Genomic DNA, 17840 nt, shown 5'->3' on the forward strand with positions numbered 1-17840 from the left:
AGAGGAAAGCAGCTCTCGTGCTCAACCCGACTAACACTAGCCAATCAGAAGTAGAGCTGGGGGCATCAGTTTTCGTCTTTGACGGCAGCAGGGCACAGAGCGGTGCACTTCAGCCCGCCGGAACACCAACACTTGTGTATCACCTACTTCAAGATGGAGAAAAAAAATGAATGAAGTTAATGAAGAAATTAAATAGCGCTGGGCATGGATGGAAGAAATGGGCGGAGACAGCAGGTGTTTCAGTAGCTGGTGCCAGAAGAGAGCCAGGTGCTTGCTCTTGCACGCTCTGCTATAAAAAGCAAATGTACGCCAGTAGCGGGGAAAAAGTTGTACCTCGCCACGAAGGAGATGCCGCTCCTAGAGCTGCTGTCCACTCTTCAGCACAGCCACAGCTGACGTACCGGCACCAACGGCCCACCGGGTTTGTGGTGCTAACAATCCGTGTGTGCTCGTTCATTGCTGAACATGAGGTATCCTTCTCTATTGCTCAACCGCTTGTAAATCTATGTAAAAAGTTAGCTGTTGATAAAAAATCTTTGACGAACCTGACCATTTCTAATCAGCATGCAAGTTATAATACACATGGCACACATAACTGTCAAGTTTTGGATTAAAAAAATAAGGGAAATTTTCCAGTCCGAGGTCCAGTATTACATTTTACAGACAGGTTTACAAGATATTTAAAATAAGATAAGATAAGCTATCCTTTATTTTCTCCCTCAGTGGGGAAACTTATTTTTTGTTGGCAGCAGTACACTTAGCACACACATGCAGGGGAGGGGTAAAAAGACTAAAAAGTCAGAAATAAAAAATATATAAGAAATACAAAAAATATATATATAAAATATGTATAATCACAGAAATATGAACAGTATATACAGTTGGTTGAAAGAAAGAAACGGAAAAGAAACGGGAAAAAAAGCAGGTGGAGTGTTGTGAGATAGACTGGCAGATATTGCACATCTTGTATTATTGCACATCTTATGTTATTGCACGTGTAATTGTCATATTATTGTCCACTGGCTACTGTGATCAGCCTGGTTGTAGAGTCTGATGGCAGCGGGGAGGAAGGACCTGCGATGCCTCTCGTGGTGCATCGTGGGTGACGAAGCCGGTCACTGATGGAGCTCTCCAGGGCTCTGAGAGTCTCGTGAAGGGGGTGGGAGAAAGTGTCCATGATGGAGGACAGCTTAGCCAACTTCCTCCTCTCCCCCACCACCTGCACCGGGTCCAGACTGCAGCCCATATCTACCTGTCAATCATTTACAAACTACAATTATGTGCTCTTTATGTACCTTTGTTGACACTGAAATGCTGTTGACATTCCTCTGTATGCAATTCCTATAATAGAGCCTAAATTAAAACACAAAGGGGAATTAAAGCACATTTATTTATTTTAAATATTTTCAGTTTATATACAAATTTATTGTCTTCGAGTGAAACATAATTTGTCATTTTCACTGATGTGGGTCTCTGGGTCCCATTTTTAGATATATTTACATGAAGTCTTCGCTTTTTTGGCTCGTTACATCCATCCATCTTATTTGTTGTTCCGAGTTTGTTCCCTTTGTTGCCACTAACCTTGCGAGAGGCGCAAAAAGGCACAATAACCCTTTTTAAAAATGATTATATTATTAAACGGGAAATTTATGGGAAAATACTAATACAGGAGGACGACGGGAAAGAAGGGTAAAATACGGTAGTTTCCCAGCCAAAACGGGAGACTTGACAGGTATGGGCACAGTACCAGAGTTTAAAAAAACGGCTGTCAGAGAAGCTCAAAAAGAGTGTTTTCATTAAACATTGATGAAGCCACCGGCCAGAGCAGGACATAATTATACAGATACAATAGGGCTTTCGCACTGTAAGTGCTCGGGCCCTAACTAGCGAAACTTGATATCAAAAGCACCCATACTGAAAAGGAAAATAATATTCAAATCATGTAATTTTTGTTGCTTGCCAAATTGCCCGCGCATGTGCCCCCGCTCCCGGAAGAAAATTCAGGCTCAGGATTTTTTTTTACTTTAAGCCCTGCTCTGTAACACTGACTCTTTCTGCTGCAACCATCAGTTCGCTGTAGAGGTCAATATAGTATAATTAATTTAATTAAACATGTCCAGAAGTTCATTTTTCCCTTCTCTCCTGGAAGAGATGTGTGATGATGTTTAAAGTGTAAAAGTTGGAGTTGAAGTTTAAAGTGCAGTCCGAGTGGAAGTGTAGCGCCTCTCCAGTGGATCTGACCATAACGAGGTGCTGACCTGAGTTGGTTGAACCTTCAGAGAACTTGGGGTTCCTTCAATAAAGTCAACAGAATCGATCGCGATCATTCACCTTTAACTTATATAGTCTTTCACTGTGAGGGACTCTTCAATCATGAATTCCTGTTCTTCAACATACAATTACAAGTAATTCAATGTCTCTGAACTTAATTTTCACTCTTTAAACCATTAAACCTCAAATTACTGCCAATTTGCATTCACTACTAAAATGATCAAAAGTAGAGAATAAACACACGTCAGGAAAATGATAAAACATTTACTTAAAGAAAACAGAAATAGCAGTTAAATATTGCTTTCAAAACTATTCAGAAACACTTCCAACCCTCAGGATGATAAAAGCATTCAGAATGGTCTCTATCAAACTAAGAGACGTCCTTTGGGCCCAGATAATTAACTTATAGTCGGCAGAACTCACACGGCGACGCTGTCAGGCTCCATCACTTCTTCGTCAGGCTCACAGATCCACCCGGGCTCTGCCGATTTAGCCTGCAGGCCGCTTATGGGCAGAAATATGTGCCACTAGAAACTGAATTTGAATAATTTATATTTGAATTGCTCAACTTGAATAATTGCATTAAAAACTGAATCTGAATCACATAATTTGAATTTGTATTTTTTAATTTGCATCATTGCATTGAAAAACTGAATCTGCATTCAGTTCTCACAATTCAAATTCAGTCCATCCATCCATCCATCCATCGTCCGCCGCTTATCCGTTCCTGGGTCGCGGGGGCAGCAGCCTCAGCAGAGATGTCCAGACTTCCTTCACCCCAGACACTTCCTCCAGCTCCTCCGAGGGGAGTCCGAGGCGTTCCGAGGCCAGCCGAGAGACATAGTCTTTCCAGTGTGTCCTGGGTCTGCCCCGGGGTCTCCTCCCGGTGGGACATGCCTGGAACACCTCCCTAGGGAGGCGTCCAGGAGGATCCGGTACAGATGCCCAAGCCACCTCAGCTGACTCCTCTCAATGTGGAGGAGTAGCGGCTCGACTCCGAGCTCCTCCTGGGTGACCGAACTCCTCACCCTATCTCTAAGGGAGCGTCCAGCCACCCTGCGGAGGAAACTCATCTCGGCCGCTTGTATCCGCGATCTTGTCCTTTCGGTCACTACCCAAAGTTCATGACCATAGGTAAGATAAGATAAAGATAAGATAAGATAAGATAAACCTTTAATAGTCCCACAGAGAGGAAATTTGCAGTTTACAGCAGCAAAGGGGATAGTGCAAAAACAAGAGGCAACAATAGAAAAAGTAATAACACAGTAATAATAATAACACACTATAAACACTATAAACAGTAAACTGGTATACAATAATAATAATAATAATAATAAAAATAATAATAATAATAATAGGAATAAGAATGATAAATAATTGCACGTTGCAGTGAGTGAAAGATATTGCACATTATTTCCCTTATGTACATTTATTGTCAGGTTTGTATGTGGTCTACTGTGAGCAGTGCTGGTTGTGTAGTCTCACAGCTGCAGGGAGGAAGGACCTTCTGGAGCGCTCCTTCACACACCTAGGGTGAAGGAGCCTGTCGCTGAAGGAGCTCTCCAGCGCTCTGAAGGTGTCCTTCATGGGGTGGGAGTCCTTCTCAATCATGGATGACAGCTTAGCCATCATCCTCCTCTCTCCCAGGTGAGGGTAGGAGCGTACTGTAGATTGACCGGTAAATCGAGAGCTTCGCCTTTCGACTCAGCTCCCTCTTCACCACGATGGTCCGGTACATCGACCGCATAACTGCGGACGCTGCACCGATCCGTCTGTCAATCTCCCACTCCATCGTTCCCTCACTCGTGAACAAGATCCCGAGATACTTGAACTCCTCCACCTGAGGCAGGACTTTTCCACCCACCCGGAGAAGGCACGCCACCCTTTCCCGGTGGAGAACCATGGCCAAGGTCTTGGAGGTGCTGATTCTCATCCCTGCCGCGTCGCACTCGGCCTCAAACCGCCCCAGCACATGCTGAAGGTCCCGGTCCGATGAAGCCAACAGGACAACATCATCTGCAAAAAGCAGAGATGAAATCCTGTGGTTCCCAAACCGGATCCCCTCCGGCCCCTGGCTGCGCCTAGAAATCCTGTCCATAAAAATTATGAACAAGACCGGTGACAAAGGGCAGCCCTGCCGGAGTCCAACATGCACCGGGAACAAGTCTGACTTACAGCCGGCAATGCGAACCAGACTCCTGCTCCGATCATACAGAGACCGGACAGCCCTTAGTAGAGGGCCCCGGACTCTATATTCACTGAGCACCCCCCACAGAATGGCACGAGGGACACGGTCAAATGCCTTCTCCAGATCCACAAAGCTCATGTAGACATGAGTTGGGCAAATTCCCATGAACCCTCGAGCACCCTGCGGAGGGTATAGAGCTGGTCCAGTGTTCCACGACCGGGACGAAAACCGCATTGTTCCTCCTGAATCCGAGGTTCAACTTTCCCGGGGAGGCTGAGAAGTGTTATCCCCCTATAGTTGGAACACACTCTCCGGTACCCCTTTTTAAACAGAGGGACCACCACCCCGGTTTGCCACTCCAGCGGTACTGTCCCCTTCCTCCATGCAAGGTCGCAGAGGCGTGTCAACCAAGACAGCCCTACGACATCCAGAGACTTGAGGTACTCAGGGCGAATCTCATCCACCCCCGGTGCCCTGCCACTGAGGAGCTTGCGAACTACCTCAGTGACCTCGACTTGGGTGATGGATGAGCACACCCCAGAGTCCCCACTCTCTGCTTCCTTAGTGGAAGGCACGTCAGTCGGGTTGAGGAGATCCTCGAAGTATTCCTTCCACCGTCCGACGATGTCCGCAGTCAAAGTCAACAGCTCCCCACCCACACCGTAAACGGTGACGGCAGAGTACTGCTTCCCCCTTCTGAGGCGCCGAACGGTCCTCCAGAATTTCCTCGAGGCTGACCGAAAGTCTTCCTCCATGGCCTCCCCGAACTCCTCCCAGACCCGGGTTTTTGCCTCCAGGGCCGCCCGAGCCGCGGCTCGCTTGGCCTGCCGGTACCCATCTACTGCGTCAGGAGTACCACAGGCTAACATAGCCCGGTAGGACTCCTTCTTCACTCTGACGGCATCCTGTACTTCCGGTGTCCACCACCGGGTTCTAGGATTGCCGCCACGACAGGCACCGGAGACCTTGCGACCACAACTTCTATGTGTGGAGGTGAGCACGACTATCTCTAGCCGGTATCTCTCAACCTCACGCACAAGCTCCGGCTCCTTCCCCCCCAGCGAGTTGACATTCCATGTCCCCACTGTGAGGGTTTTGGTCCAGGGATTGGGTCGTCGGGGCACCCCGCCGCGACTGCTACCCAGTCCACATGGCACTGGCCTGCCATGGTCCTTCCTGCGGGTGGTGGGCCTACGGAAAGGCGGGCCCACGTCGCCGTTTCGGGCTGAGCCCGGCCGGGTCCCACGGGCAAAGACCCGGTCACCAGGCGCTCGCCAGCGAGCCTGAACCCCAGGCCTGGCTCCAGGGCGGGGCCCCGGTGACGCCGATCCGGGCGATGTAACGGTCCTTGTTTTTCTTCTTCTCATGGTAGGCTTGTGAACCGCTCTTAGTCTGGCCCGTCACCCAGGACCTGTTTGCCATGGGAGACCCTACCATGTTATATCAGCTATAAAGAACAAGGTAGTGCTGAAAAAAAACAATAGTCTGTCCCCCCTCATCAACAAAACAAATTTAAATTTTTTCAAATAACAAAATGACACATTTGAACCATTTTTCAAACAATAAAAGAACTGAAAAAATCTGAAGAATTGTTCAAATATGTTATTTTGTTACTTGAAAATTTTAAAATATGTTTATGTAAAATATGCTTTGTTGGTGAGAAAATATATTTTGTGAGGGGAGATAGGCTATATATTGTTTTTCGGCACTGCCTTGTTCTCTAATATGACCTGAATTACTCCTATGTGGGATCAATAAAGTTCTTATTTTTGCCATCTGAGAAAATAAAATATATTATCATTGGTGCCGCAGGGTGGCGGGGCGCTCCCTTAGAGATGAGTAGAGCCGCTGCTCCTCCACATCGAGAGGAGCCAGCTGAGGTGACCTGTATAGGATGCCCCCTGGACGCCTCCCTCGTGAGGTGTTCCGGGCATGTCCCACCGGGAGGAGGCCCCGAGGAAGACCCAGGACACGCTGGAGTGACTACGTCACTCGGCTGGCCTGAGAACGCCTTGGAGTCCCCCCGGAAGAGCTGGAGGAAGTGTCCGGGGAGAGGGAAGTCTGGGGATCCCTGCTCCGACTGCTGCCCCCGCGACCCGGACTCGGATAATGCGGTGGACAATGGATGGATGGATGGATGGATCATTGGTGCCTCACTGTTTCCCAAGTATATTAGTGCGTGTGTGAATGAATAAATGAGACTAAAAGGTACATTCCTTACCTAATTTCTTACTCACATAAAAACAATCCTAACCCTAATAATTTATCAGACTCATGTGTGTGACAGCAGAATTTGGGGTACAACTTTTTTATTTACATACAAATGTTTATCATTACGAACTGCTGCATGTAAACGTACTGACTGAGAGCTACTCGCCGACTAGTGGGGTGAAGACTGTATTGCTACTGTAGCCTGGCGTGAGCCTGTGAGTCCGAGCTCAGGGCAAAGGAAAGGTTACGGACGGACGAATCGTTTTACACACGGATCGTTTTTACAGATTTGCCACGGCAGAAGTGTGTCAAAATCCACGTGTACAAATCGAGAGCTCCCGGCTGATTTTTTGCCCACACATAAATATGAATACAGACACACACATCTTTTTACACACACGCAAATGTGAATACGGACACACAAATCTTTTTACGCACACACAAATGTGAATACGGACACGCAAATCTTTTTTACGCACACACAAATCTGAATACAGACACACAAATCTTTTTACGCACACACAAATCTAAATACAAACACACAAATCTTTTTACACACACACAGATTGAGATACGCACACACAAATAATATTGGAACAATAATACCCCCATAGAAAGCATGGAGGAAGTGACGTCCTAACCGAGGGCCCGCCTTGATGAGAGAACTGACAGTTTGCATTTTCAAATTGAATATTGTCCCTAAAAGTGCGTTGTAATATGTAAATGTAAATGCAATAGCCTGGGGGCGCTGTTTCTCTTATTGCATTTGAATATTGTCCTCTGTAAATCAGGTTAAATCTTTCAAAATGAAATGTGAAATGCTGTTTTGATTTTAATTTGCAAGTTGTTAGAAAATTGCATTTTAATTTAAATTTTGTCCAGAAAAGAGCTTGGTGACCATTTTCATTTTAATATTGTCATAGAATGCCCATACAAGTATGTGAAAATGAAAATTCAAATTGAATTATTGCATATTAATTTCATTTTTGTCCCAAATAACTCATGCATATGTGGAAAATTATAATGCTATTGTGGAATTACATTTGCATTTGAATAAAGTCCCCTATGGGCTTCCATATATTTCCGCTGTTTCAGCTGTTTCTTCTTCATTCAGGTTGGAGGGCTGTTGGTTGTCAGAGATCAGCTGTTCTTCTCTGGTCTCAGCTCTGAAGTCCAACCCCTCCCACCTGAAACATCTGGACCTGAGCTGGAACCAGCTGCAGGATTCAGGAGTGAAACATCTGTGTGGTTTCCTAGAGAGTCCAGACTGCAGACTGGAGACTCTGAGGTCAGACATGTTTTAGTTGTGTGTTCAGATGAATATGATGTGAAAGTTGCACTAACTTGCAGACACAAGCTGATCTCACAAAAATCTGTGAATTGCCCACGACCTCTCACCACTATTTTCCGTGGTACCAACACGGAAAGTGGTATAATTCCGTGTGAGCACCACGAATATTGTACCATATTGTACCACCTTGATGCATTTTTAAAGGGTTATAATTTTGCGATAAAAGGGATTATAGACATGAAACCAACTGTTATGGAAACCTCTTGATCTAATGTATCATGCCAGAGTAGTCATCACTAGGTGGCGCTATAATATAAGGGTAAATCATGGTTAAAATACATTTTCACACATTTAACTATTATATATTTAAAATATATTTACACAAATGTGTGTATCATGCCCTTAAACTACTATGTACACTCTTATTTTAGTATTAACAACCTCCATCTCTGTGAAAAAAAAAATATTAGCTAAGAACTACATTTCCCTAGAGTCACATAGCGCCATATTTGTAGGCACATTGGTTTGGTTAACGTGTAAAAACATTTAAAAAAACATATATCAATTAAATATATCTATTATGTAGTGCATCTGAAATAGTAACTACATTTTATAGAGATGATGTATGTTAAGGAATTGTAAATATGTTTGTTTATTAGGATACTTTATTTAACATCATGTAACTGACTGATGTATTCACAGTGATTCAATATAAGTTGTAAATGTACCTGTGTACGGTTTATTTTAATATTTACCGTTCAAAAGCACTATATTTAACGGTTTAATTCCACGTCCATTGAAATGTTAAATAAATAATAATCCGCGATCGGGGCAGTGGTCACGTGATCAGGATCTCCGCTCGTCACTCTATGACGTAGAGGGGATGCCCAGGGAATTCCCTGTGTTTGACGGAATGGGAGAATGGTTAAAACAATTAATTTAAATATCGACTGTCTCCACTTCCTGGTTCAAAAGCAATTAAAAATGTTTTGTGGCTGGACGACGCTCTGGCTAAGGTCTGGTTAGGTTAATGCACCACTTAGGCTATGATTGATTAGAAGTAGGTGGTTTTTGCTAAAAATAATAATTTCACATCACTTACGCCACCTCCGTCGTCATGGCGGCAGCAAACAACATGGTTAAATACTCGAATTTACGTTAAATACTAGAAAACACGGTTAAATACTCGCCGTCAAAATACTGTTAAAAATCATCAAAACACCATTTAAACACTGTTAAAACAGTGTTAAAAACATGCTTTTACAAACTGACAGTAACAAACAGTAACTTGCGCGTCAAAAAACGTATAACTTAGCCACAATAATAAAGAAAGAATAATATATACATAATAATAATGTAATAATCCATGTATATATCACGACCACGGATCCCATTGACTTCGCATAGTACTATATGCGTGGTGCTCCCATTAAAACCTCAATAAAACACTGCTAAAACAGCGTTAAAAACATGAAGAAAAACACAAATGCAGACACAAAGGGAAAACGGTTCAAAAGATTTATTGGAATAATCAGAGCAGGCAAGGATCAGGCAAAAATCCGACGAGGGGCAGGCAAAGGTCAAAGTCCAAAAAGGCTGTCAGCGAAGGCAGAAGTACCGGCAAGGGCTTAGGCAAAAACGTGGTCTGGAGGATGAAAAAGGTCAAGAGGTCAAAGGGTCAAAAACTTGGAAAACTCACTTGGCTTGAAAGACGGCTGAAGGCTTGGAGAACACAAGACAATCTGGCATGGGCTGAAGAGAGACTGAGGATTAAATACTGTGGGCATGATTGCACCAGAGTGATTGCAGGTGTTGTCAGGTAGGGGCGGAGGAGCCAGACACACCCACTCAACCTCAGACCATGACACAAACAGTACCTTGCGCGACAAAAACTCATAATTTAGCCACTATAATAAAGAATAATATATAAATAATAATAATGTAATAATCCGTGTATATATCACGACCACGGATCCCATTGACTTCGCATAGTAGTATATCCGTGGTGCTCCCATTAAAACCTCAATAAAACACTGCTAAAACAGCGTTAAAAACATGCTTTTACAAACTGACAGTAACAAACAGTACCTTGCGCGACAAAAACTCATAAGTTAGCCACTATAACAAAGAATAATATATAAATAATAATAATGTCATAATCCGTGTATATATCACGACCACGGATCCCATTGATTTTGCATGGTACAATATCCGTGGTGCTCACACGGAATTATACCACTTTCCATGTTGGTACCACAGAAAATAGTGGTGAGAGGTCGTGGGCATTTCACGGATTTTTGTGAGATCAGGTTGTGCAGACATCAGGCTGATCTCCTGCTGATCCACACTGACCATCTTAATGCTCTGGTTTCTTCTTCTCTGGTGTCTTTGTGCAGCTTGCAGTGCTGCGATCTGTCAGAGATCAGCTGTTCTTCTCTGGTCTCAGCTCTGAAGTCCAACCCCTCCCATCTGAAACTTCTGGACCTGAGATTCAACTACAAGCTGCAGGCTGCAGATGTGGAGCAGCTGTCTGATCTGGTGGAGAGTCCAGACTACCAGCTGCAGACTCTCAGGTCAGTTCTGACTGGAGCTTTTGGAGTTTTCTTGGAGGTTTTGGTCTCCTCAAACAGAGAAGACTCCGTCAGTCCAGGTGAAGGTGTTTCAGGTGTTTATTGTCTGAACCTTCTGCTCGTTCTTCATCATTCAGTCACATTTCATGTGAAACCTGCTGTGATCCATGTGTGTTCTGTTAGAACCACACACACCTCACCGTCACACATGTGTGTTCTGCTGTCAGGAAGCAGCTCCAGGTCCAGACAGAACCAGACAGAACCAGACAGAACTGAGTTACATATTCATCTTTAAATCCTCTATGAAAGCACATCTCTGACGGAGACAGACCCCCCTGAAGACACAGACCACACATGTCCCGAAGGAAGACGGGTTTCTGCTGACGGCTAACAAACTAACATGTTGTTCAGGTTTCAGCGGACTGGGCTGAAATGACGGCTGACCAGGAGTAAAGAACCCTCATCTAAATAATTATTGATCCAAATAGGAATCAGAGGTGATCAGGAGAGGGAGATGGGGACCGTGCAGGGACGGGCCACCGGTCCAGAGACCAGGACGGTCTGTAGTTCGGTTAGTGTGAGGCAGAAAACAGATCCAGGAACAGTGGGCCAGGGTCAGCACCCAAGACAGGCAGATAAGCTCAGACAGACGTAGCGATCAGGGCTGGACCTGAAACAGGTCCAAGGACACAGATCCGGTCCAGCATAGCAGTCCCAGGAGAACTGCTGGAGACCGGTATCTGCAGGGAGACCACAAACCCAATCTGGTGAGAGTGACAGCTGCAGACGGGTTTAAAGAGGAAGAGGAAGAGGTGAGGATGATGAGGGTGATCAGCTGGCAGGAAACTCTTCATCTCCCTCCAGAAGGTTCTTCATGGACCGCTGTAGTCGCTGGGAGGTTGGGGTTTGTCGGTACCGCCATATCTCTTTACAGCAGACGTTCTCCCCCTGGCTCCGCGCTGTTGCACATTCACTGCACGTGCACCGTCCCACATGTGAACATATTGTAAAGTAAAAGTGTTGCTTGACTCAACAATGGAAGCGTCCAACAGCTCTCTCAGTCAGCAGCTCCCCGGTCCAGAACTCATGAGTGACGTTCAGAAGCTTCCTGCAGTTGTTGTCCTGGTTCTGGAGGAACGGAGATAAACCCGTCTCCACGCCAGAACCAGCACCACACAGGTTTTCCCATCAGCCTTTAACGTGTGGCGTCTGTGGAGGGAGGAGCAGCAGAGGCTGCAGAGAGCATGCAGGAGGAAAGAAGCAACAGGAAGTAACATTAGTCTGTCGATCAACACCACTCTGATCATCCCAACCTTTATTCCATGAAAATAGATGTTATCTGTAATAAGTAGATAAAGTTGTGATCCAGTGAAAGGACCAGCAGCTCTTCCAGCTGCTGCTCCCTCAGACAGTCCACACCAGATCCTGGAGCAGAAGATGTTCAGCATCGTTATGTCAGATATCACATCTCACAATCAACAAGACCAAACTGCTGCTTTCCTTCATGAAGATGCTCCAAACACTGTAAAATAAGCCACATCTGTGACTCCGCGGAGCTAAAAGTAAGACGTATAATCAGCTGAGAGAGTAAAATGTAGTTTGTCATTTTGAACAACAAAGTACTTTGTTTACTTTCAGGAATATTGTTGAATAGTGTTTAATAGTCTTATTACTATCAGTGGGATGATGCAGGTCCTGTATGGACTTCTCCAGAACCTCTTCTTCTCCTACAATCGCTTCTGTTTGATTGTGATTATTATTATTATTATTATTATTAACAGAAATATGATGAAATAGAATAGTTTAGTTTAGTTTAGTTTAGTTTAGTTTATTGGTCCAGTACAGGTGCAATTCGTCAGTGCCATACAAAAAAAAACATAATTTTTGTTTATACACACATCTATATATATATATATATATATATATATATATATATATATATATATATATATATATATATATATGTATACAATCTTTATACAATTCTAGCTAATCACCAAAATAAATATAATAATTCTGATAGAAATACCAAAACATTGATGAATGTTGAATTTGATGGCAGCAACAGAACCAATAAAAGTCCAGTCCTGCATTCCCAAGTCCATACAGGGTCTCCATGACCCCCCCGATAGTACTCAGAGTACTCACCACTATTCTATAATACTTTTTTACCACACTCCTCCGAAACTCTACCCCTGCCCCTGCCCCCCCCCTGCTCTTTTCAGCCCCCCCCAACACAGTCAACAGGTTTGAGAGCCGCGCCACTGGCCGCGGTGCTCACTTGGGGTACTGTGCCGGGATCCCCCCCCGCCCCTAGAACCACCCCCCCCACACACACATGTGCAAGCCTTGTGATGTTAAATTTGTCATGTTGCTCTCTGTGCAGAGATGTTTTTTTGCACTTTCACACTGTGTATTTACACACAGTATGAGGATGCCTGTTTTCCCCTCCTCCCTCCCCCATCCCCAATGTCCTCCTTTCTCTGATCTGTTCTCACCAGTTGACTCATGTCTTATGTTATTTGTTTTGTCTGTGCCCTGATGGGTTGTACTGGTTATCATCTCACAGTGCTGGGACGCCAGACCGGCGACAATAAAGCTATTCATTCATTCATTCATTCTGACTGTGAAGCTCCAGTGTTGCCCACCACACCACCCTAAACGGAGGAGGAGAAAACACTCATCTAGATATTTATGTGTTTTATTCTTTCTCCAGGTCGGAGCGCTGCAGTTTGTCAGAGATCAGATGTCGTCTTCTGGTCTCAGCTCTGGAGTCCAACCCGTCTGATCTGGAACATCTGGACCTGAATAGGAACGAGCTGCAGGATTCAGATGTGAAGCAGCTGTGTGGTTTCCTGGATGGTCCAGACTGCAGACTGGAGACTCTGAGGTTTGTTCGTTGACTAAAGTTGTAAAAGTTGTGAGTCCTGCAGCCACAAACACCTGAGCTGCTCTGAACCATCCTGGTCTCTGGACTCATCTGCTCCTGACATCATGAGAAACAAGCTGAACTGTCTGCAGGCTGCTTTCCTCTCCGTTCAGCACAAGTGTGCAGTATAGAGTGGTGAGCGATATTCCCTCAACAAAGACGTCTTCATTCCATCCCAACATGAACTGAACCTGGGCAGCAGAATGTTTGTTTGTACAGAGATCATGCAGCATCGTCTACAAACATCTTCATCTTCATCTGTCCAACATGTTTCATCTGATCCAAACACTGAGATTCTAATGTTTGTACCGACTGAGATATTCTAACACAACATGCGTTTGTATGGATGGATCCACTGGTGGAGCTGCAGAGCTGCAGAGCTGAAGTCACTACGTCTTTATTGGAGCAGCAGCATGATGTCATGAATATTGATGAAGATCTTTTTCACTGGTTTGGTTGGACTGTTGGAACCTGCATCCTGGTGGTTCAGCTCACATCTTTTATTCTTCATTCAGGTTGGAGAACTGCAGAATGTCAGAGATCAGCTGTTCTTCTCTGGTCTCACTTCTGAAGTCCAACCATCTGAAACATCTGGACCTGGGCAGGAACCAGCTGCAGGATTCAGGAGTGAAACATCTGTGTGGTTTCCTGGAGAGTTCAGACTGCAGACTGGAGACTCTGAGGTCAGACATGTTTTAGTTGTGTGTTCAGAAGAATCTGATGTGAAAGTTGTGTTGACACTAACCTGCAGACATCAGGCTGATCTCCTGCTGATCCACACTGACCATCTTACTGCTCTGGTTTCTTCTTCTCTGCTTTAGTCCTCCAACAGTTTGTTTCTTCTTAAACGTCCTCTTCTGATTTCTGACATAAAAACTAAACATTTGAATGTGTCAGACAGGAACAACTAAAGAACCAGAGATGTGTCTGAACCTGGAATAAAACATCTGAACAAACTACAATTAACTGGGAACTGGGAAAATACATTTCTGACATTTAAATAGGTAATAGAGGAATTATGTAATTAATTATTAGTATAACATTTTTTTCTAAAAGATTTTATATGAGTGTAAAAGCATATTTCAGAAAAAAGTATGACTAAAGGCCAACACACAGCCAAAGTTCCGGGGGCCGTCCTCGGGACTGGGCGGACCGGCGAGACAGTTCTGGGGGTCGCCCATGAGGCCTAGGCTTGGGCCTCGGCGTGGGGCATGGACGACTTGGCGTGGGGCCTGGAAGGCTTGGGTTGGGGCCTGGAAGGCTTGGGTTGGGGCTTGGAAGGCTTGGCGTGGGGCTTGGGAGGGAAACTTGATTTGGCAAGGAAACTTGACATGGCAGGGAAACTTGACTTGGCAGGGAAACTTGACTTGGCGGGGAAACTTGACTTGGCGGGGAAACTTGACTTGGCGGGGAAACTTGACTCGGCGGGGAACTTTGACTCGGCGGGGAACCTTGACTCAGCGGGGAACCTTGACTCGGTGGGGAATCTTGACTCGGCGGGGAACTTTGACTTGGCGGGGGAACTCATGGGGGATGCGAGGAGCTGGCTGCGGGGGAGCCCGGGTCCGTGGCGCTGGCTGCGGGGGAACCCGGGTCCGTGGCGCTGGCTGCGGGGGGAAGAATTTCCACCAGTCCAGAGTCTCTCCTACTGGGTCCATGCTGGTGGTTCCGTTCTGTCAGGACCGGTGTGGTGAGGACCCAGATGCAGGAGAGCGAGGCAGAAGTTCAATAAAAAACAGGGTTTATTCCAGAAAAGGCAAGAACCAAAAACCAAAAGCGCTGCTTGGCAGGATCAAAAAACAGAAACAGGGATCAAAACCTGGAGCAAAAACAGGAAACATGGAGGGAAGCACAGTACGGAACCACAAGGAGCAAGGGAATGACAAGACCAGATATACGTACACAGGGGATAACGACACACAGGTGCAGACCAATCAGGGAAGATGGGACACAGGCGGGGCAAAACAGAAACCAACTGGGGGGAATGTCAAACCCTGACATTTTCTGGGACAGTTGGGAGGTTTGTTGCATTAAAGTAGAAAGAAGAAGTCCAGGATGTGTGAGAAAGGCTTGACATCTCCTCCTGAGTTCATCCTGGAGGATGGGAGAAGTGCGACATGAAAATCACCGTCTCAGCTTTTTCCTGGACTTGTCGTCCGAGACCCGGCAGCGCCAGCGCCAATTTGACGGAGTTAAGGCCCGGTTCAGATCCATGGATATTCGTTACGGGATGCTTTACCCGGCCCACCTGGTGATTACTCATGATGGCAAGCGTCTGATGTTTAAAACTGTTCCTGAAGCGGAGGAATACCTGCGAAGGATGCAGTCGCTGGTGCGGGGATCCCCCGGTCCTGAGAGCTGAGGGAAATGACAAGCGCGGTATCCTCATGTCGGCTTCAATTCGGATGCAAGAAATAAATATCCTGGAATAACGTAGAATAACGCTGGTACTAGTGACTCATGGCTGTAGAGCCAAGGACATAAGGTGTTTAATTTTTCTTTTTTACCCTGTCTCATATATTTACTTATTTAACCCTTTATCTATTGCACTCCATCATAAAGGTATTTAGATCATTAACATGTTTAATAGAATTATTTTGTTTCATTAGCAGAGGTACTATTGTGTTTTTTATTTTTATTTTACAAATAGACTGATACCTCCAGATTTAATTTCATTATCTCATGCAATTATTAATAATGTGAAGAAAACGCATGTTGTTGCCTCCACCGTAGTTTTTGTCTTGATTTGAGGAGGGGAGATGAGACAGCTATATAGTGTGTGCAATTTTTTGTCCGCTTATAGGTATGTATTAATGCTCAAGTGCTACTGTTATTTCAGACACTTAGAGTAATACGTGGGGAATGAATGTACAGTACAATTTCATTCCTTAACACATTCTTTATTATGTTACTGCTGAATCGAGTGTGTGGTTATTTGTCTTTTATTTAGTGGTCCTGTTATACTATGGGTCAGTGTTCACATTACATTGCTCCTCCTGGAGAGGATCAAACGTTCTGCATAACTGGAGTTCATGTTAACTGTGGGTCTTTTACGTATACTTCGTTTGGGTGTCTGGTGTCATCATGTTCAAGGTTATCTTGGCTTATTATGTGAGTATTATGTCTTTTTATTTTATCTATTTTTTATTTTTATTTTTTTTATTACTCATCACTGCTTTGTCGTGGTCAAAAAGGGAAAGATGGAAGGGAATTGCTCAAAGTGATCAGAATGCTCATAGTCACCTCATAGATTTCAAAAACTACAAATCTCATGGCTAACAAAATAGATTTAAAGATTTCCAGCTGGAATACGAGGGGTCTTAACAAGTTAGTAAAGCTGAAACAGGTATTAAGTAGAATTAAAGCTGCAAGCGGCGATGAACGGGCCCTCGCGCGTGCAATTTTCACCAATAAAGGTCAAGGACAAAAAAACCGAGTCGGATGACACCACCCATGACTCTCTATGTCAAACCATTCCAAAGTTATGGCAGAAAATAGGAACTATCAAATATCGACCAATTAGAAGAAGGGGCAGAGCTAATTTACACCAATGAACGTTAAGGACTCTAAACCAAATCCATGGACACCACCCACATGTCTGTATCACAACCTGTTCAAAAGTTATAGCAGAAAATAGGAACTATCAACTATCGACCAATCAGAAGAAGGGGCGTGGCTAATTTGCACCAATTAAGGTGACGAAGTCAAAACCGAGTCCGATGACACCACCCACGACTCTGTATGTCATACCATTCAAAAGTTATGGCAGAAAATAGGATCTATCAAATATCGACCAATCAGAAGAAGGGGCAGGGCTAATTCAGGCCAATGAAGGTCAAGGACTCAAAACCGAGTCCGATGACACCACCAACGAGTCTTTATGTCAAACCATCCAAAAGTTATGGCAGAAAGTAGGAACTATCAAATATGGACCAATCAAATGGGGGAGTGCTTTTTGGCGTCTATCGTCGCCACGGTAACGCTTTTGACTGAGAAAAGTAATGCAAGTGCAAGTTACGGTTCTGGGCGAAGAAGCGGCCGAAGAAATGGCATTAATTGCGCCAAAATTACACGATTCATTCAAAATCGCCGACTTCCTGTTCGGTTTTGGCCATGGTACCAAGAGACTTTTCTTTAAGTTGCGACATGATACAGGTGTGTAGTGATTTTCATGCATGTACGTCAAACCGTATTGTGGGGCTTGAGGCACAAAGTTTTCTAGGGTGCGCTGTATTGCGCTACAATAGGGCCTTTGCACTGTCAGTGCTCGGGTCCTAATTACACAAATGAAGTCCAATATCATTTTTATACAAGAAACTCACCTAATTAAAAAAGATATGGGTAGGATCCAAAAAAGATGGCCAGGTCAAATTCATGCTG

The 17840-nt window shown here is 44.7% G+C and overlaps 1 protein-coding gene across 5 annotated transcripts in view; it reads left to right on the forward strand.

Moving 5' to 3' along the window:
- LOC133424327 (NACHT, LRR and PYD domains-containing protein 12-like) overlaps positions 1-17840 on the forward strand; it is a 67091-nt gene that overhangs the window by 35302 nt on the left and 13949 nt on the right. For 4 of the 5 annotated variants that reach the window (XM_061714854.1, XM_061714850.1, XM_061714851.1 and 1 more), the window contains 4 exons: positions 7785-7958; positions 10358-10534; positions 13248-13421; positions 13976-14143. In XM_061714854.1, the coding sequence (XP_061570838.1) occupies positions 7785-7958; positions 10358-10534; positions 13248-13421; positions 13976-14143 (693 nt within the window). The remainder of the gene's footprint in view (positions 1-7784; positions 7959-10357; positions 10535-13247; positions 13422-13975; positions 14144-17840) is intronic. The other variant, XM_061714853.1, reaches the window with a different exon arrangement.

This window comes from Cololabis saira, chromosome 23 (assembly GCF_033807715.1).
Source record: "Cololabis saira isolate AMF1-May2022 chromosome 23, fColSai1.1, whole genome shotgun sequence".
Classification (NCBI taxonomy): Eukaryota; Metazoa; Chordata; class Actinopteri; order Beloniformes; family Belonidae; genus Cololabis; species Cololabis saira.